Here is a 3,046-nt window from a genome sequence, read left to right as displayed (position 1 = left end):
GAGGCAGAGGAGAGATGGTTCAATGGTGTCTTCCCATAGTTCTTAGAGGCAGAGGAGAGATGGTTCAATGGTGTCTTCCCATAGTTCTTAGAGGCTTTCTGCCCCTCCAGGTCTGCCTTTGTAAACACTGAACATGACTGTGAATGCATTCCTTTCCAGAGACCAGCTTCATCGCCAGCCACAGAATAGAGCTGGGGCTCCTGAGGAATCCTTGGAGCGCCCTGCAGAACTAAGGCCGCAGGGTCCCCAGGCTCTGTCCCCAGCTGCTGTGCCTAGACCCCCTAGTAACCTTCCAGCCAGAGGAACTCTGAAAACAAGCAATTTGCCAGAAGAATTACGTAAGTTGCCTGCACCGTTTTCTTCTTCTTGTTTAGTTCTTGTACTTTGAGAGGACTTGGTGATCATTCATCACAACCCAGATATTTCTCAGATTGACAGTGATATAAAATTTACTTTTTTGCTTTTTGCTTAAAAAGTAACCAGCATTTTGTATGAATGTTTTTAGTGGTTCTGACATTACCAGGAAGGCTCACAAACTGCTTACCTCTGGATTTTCTTAAACATGTCTCTAAAAACAAGTAACTTCAACACCTTCACTCGCTCCTATACCATGCTCTTCATGGACTTGTCTCTGGATAAATTGATTGGATCTCCCTGTGGTGGGACAGGGGCCTAGCATCTTACCATAAATTAGCAGCAGCCACCAAGAATGAGGACATTTCCTGTAGGAATGAGCAAATCTTGTTTAGAAAATAATGGTCTCACATTCTCCATACCGCTTCACAACCAAATCCAACCTAAGCCTTTTATTTAAAAGAAACATTCCAGGAAGCATCAGGTGATGACTCTTTTTCCACATTTGCTTGCCAGAACCGGAAATGTTGAAATATCACCAAAATATTCTCATATTAAAGGTCAGTTAGGACAGTAAGTTCCAAGAACCTTAAGAAAATAGCCACTACTTGTGAAATTACCCCCTGTGGTTGCTCGAGAAGCTCAGGTAATTCTCAAATGCACTTTCCAAGTCTGGGACCCTCTTAGAACCCAACTTGAAAGGAAGCCCTTTTCATTTGCTAATGCCTTTTGGGGGATCTGTGCTCTTTAGTCCTGGACAACCCTAAAAGATTTAAATCTATGACAATGATTCACAGCTGTCGTCATTCAAGCAATTTTATTTCTGAACATTTTAATAAAAGCTCATACATTTTAATTTTGAGCATTTCTGGAGGATGGATGCTGCCCTGCATAGGATATAACCCTGTTATCATGCTATAGATCATGTATATCTTACTATAATCTATTAAGGGAGTCTGAAAATTACATGGGAATTGAGTGAATATTAGGTGTTGAGAAGAAAATAAATTGAGTGTCATTAATATGCGTGACTGCTTAAATGAGCAAACGTGACTATTACACACACCTTCATCTGAGAGATGAGTTTTAAAAAACAAGAGCCTAGCTCGGCGCCTATAGCTCAACCGGCTAAGGCGCCAGCCACGTACACCTAAGGTGGCGGGTTCGAATCCCCAGCCCGGACCCGCCAAACAACAATGACGGCTGCAACCAAAAAATAGCCGGGCGTTGTGGCGGGCGCCTGTGGTCCCAGCTACTTGGGAGGCGGAGGCAGGAGACTCGCTTGAGCCCAGGAGTTGGAGGTTGCTGTGAGCTGTAATGCCACGGCACTCTGCCCAGGGGGACAGCTTGAGGCTCTGTCTCAAAAAAAAAAAAAAAAAAAAACAAGAGCCTAAGCAGAGATGAATACAAACACACTCCTATTTTCTCTCCAACCCACCTTTCTTCTCCACCCTATGCCCCAGGGACGTCCTAAAATTTAACTGGTCCATTCTAGACTAAAAGCCAACGTACAGAGATTATTCAGCTCTCACATTAAAATGCTAGCCAGACATTTTCCCCAAGACTTTAGCCTGAGAAAACATTTGTTCTCATCCGGACTGGGTCAGGCCTGTCCAGAGCGGCACTGTCTGCAGCTCTAAGCTGACCCGGGCATGAGGCAGGGAGTCTGCAATGTTGGATGGCCCAGAGGCAGTATTTCTCCTTCAAGCTGCTGAAGATTTTTACTCACATTTCTGAGCAGTGCTTTTTTCTGGCCAACGTGCTGGCCCTTCTCCAAGAGTGAGTGGATGGGAGCAGGGAGGGGGAAGGAGGGGGAAGAACTGCTTCCTCACCCCTCAACCCCCATGTGCTCTTGTCACACAAGAGTTGAGGGCAGCTGAGAGCATCATGAGATCAAAAGAGGACACTGCTGGGTGGCCCCATAGCAAGTCTTAGCTTCTTGGCCTGCTGAGAGAGTATTCCTTGGGCATGGTGCCAAAGTATCTCTAAGAAATCAGATGGTGGCCAGATCTTAAGGACCCATAGATTCTGGGTGGTGGATTTTTTTGTTAACCCTTCATGTGGTTTTTCAGAAGACTTCTTAAGCTTGTGGGCTGCCAGTGGTCTCCTCTGTCCCTCTGATTTCCCTTCAGCCTGAGCAGTGACAGATCCCTCTCTCCTTTGGGACCTGAAGAGCTATGCCCTGAGGACAGCAACCCACAGTTAGACCACCCCCAACCCATTCCATTTATTATTCTAGAAGAACAAAAGACATTGTATACAATTTAGAATTGTTGTTTAGAATAAAATAATTGGACTAGTTTCTAATAAATGTGGAAATTTTCTCTTAGGGAAAGTTTTTATCACTTATTCTATGGACACAGCCATGGAGGTGGTGAAATTCGTGAACTTTTTGTTGGTAAATGGCTTCCAAACCGCAGTAAGTATTGTATCCAAATGGATAACTGAACAGTTCTAGTGAAGACTGTGAAAAAAAAAATAGAAGAGAAAGTATAATAGCTATTGATGTTTAAATGATATTATTTGATTTATGTGATGATACATATAAGAAATTATTTTCTGGCTCGGCGCCTGTGGCTCAACCGGCTAAGGCGCCAGCCACCTACACCTGAGGTGGCGGGTTCGAATCCCCAGCCTGGACCCGCCAAACAACAATGACGGCTGCAACCAAAAAATAGCCGGGCGTTGTGGC

The 3,046-nt window shown here is 44.6% G+C and overlaps 1 protein-coding gene across 2 annotated transcripts in view; it reads left to right on the top strand.

Moving 5' to 3' along the window:
• TRAF3IP2 (TRAF3 interacting protein 2) overlaps positions 1-3,046 on the top strand; it is a 46,659-nt gene that overhangs the window by 29,728 nt on the left and 13,885 nt on the right. For both annotated transcript variants that reach the window (XM_003781595.2, XM_023513233.1), the window contains 2 exons: positions 160-338; positions 2,685-2,773. In XM_003781595.2, coding sequence (XP_003781643.1) covers positions 160-338; positions 2,685-2,773 — 268 coding nt within the window. The remainder of the gene's footprint in view (positions 1-159; positions 339-2,684; positions 2,774-3,046) is intronic.

This window comes from Otolemur garnettii, unplaced genomic scaffold (assembly GCF_000181295.1).
Source record: "Otolemur garnettii isolate 467f Iridium unplaced genomic scaffold, OtoGar3 scaffold00002, whole genome shotgun sequence".
NCBI lineage: Eukaryota > Metazoa > Chordata > Mammalia > Primates > Galagidae > Otolemur > Otolemur garnettii.
Note: the sequence above shows the minus strand (reverse complement) of the source record. Positions and strands in the feature narration are given on the sequence as shown.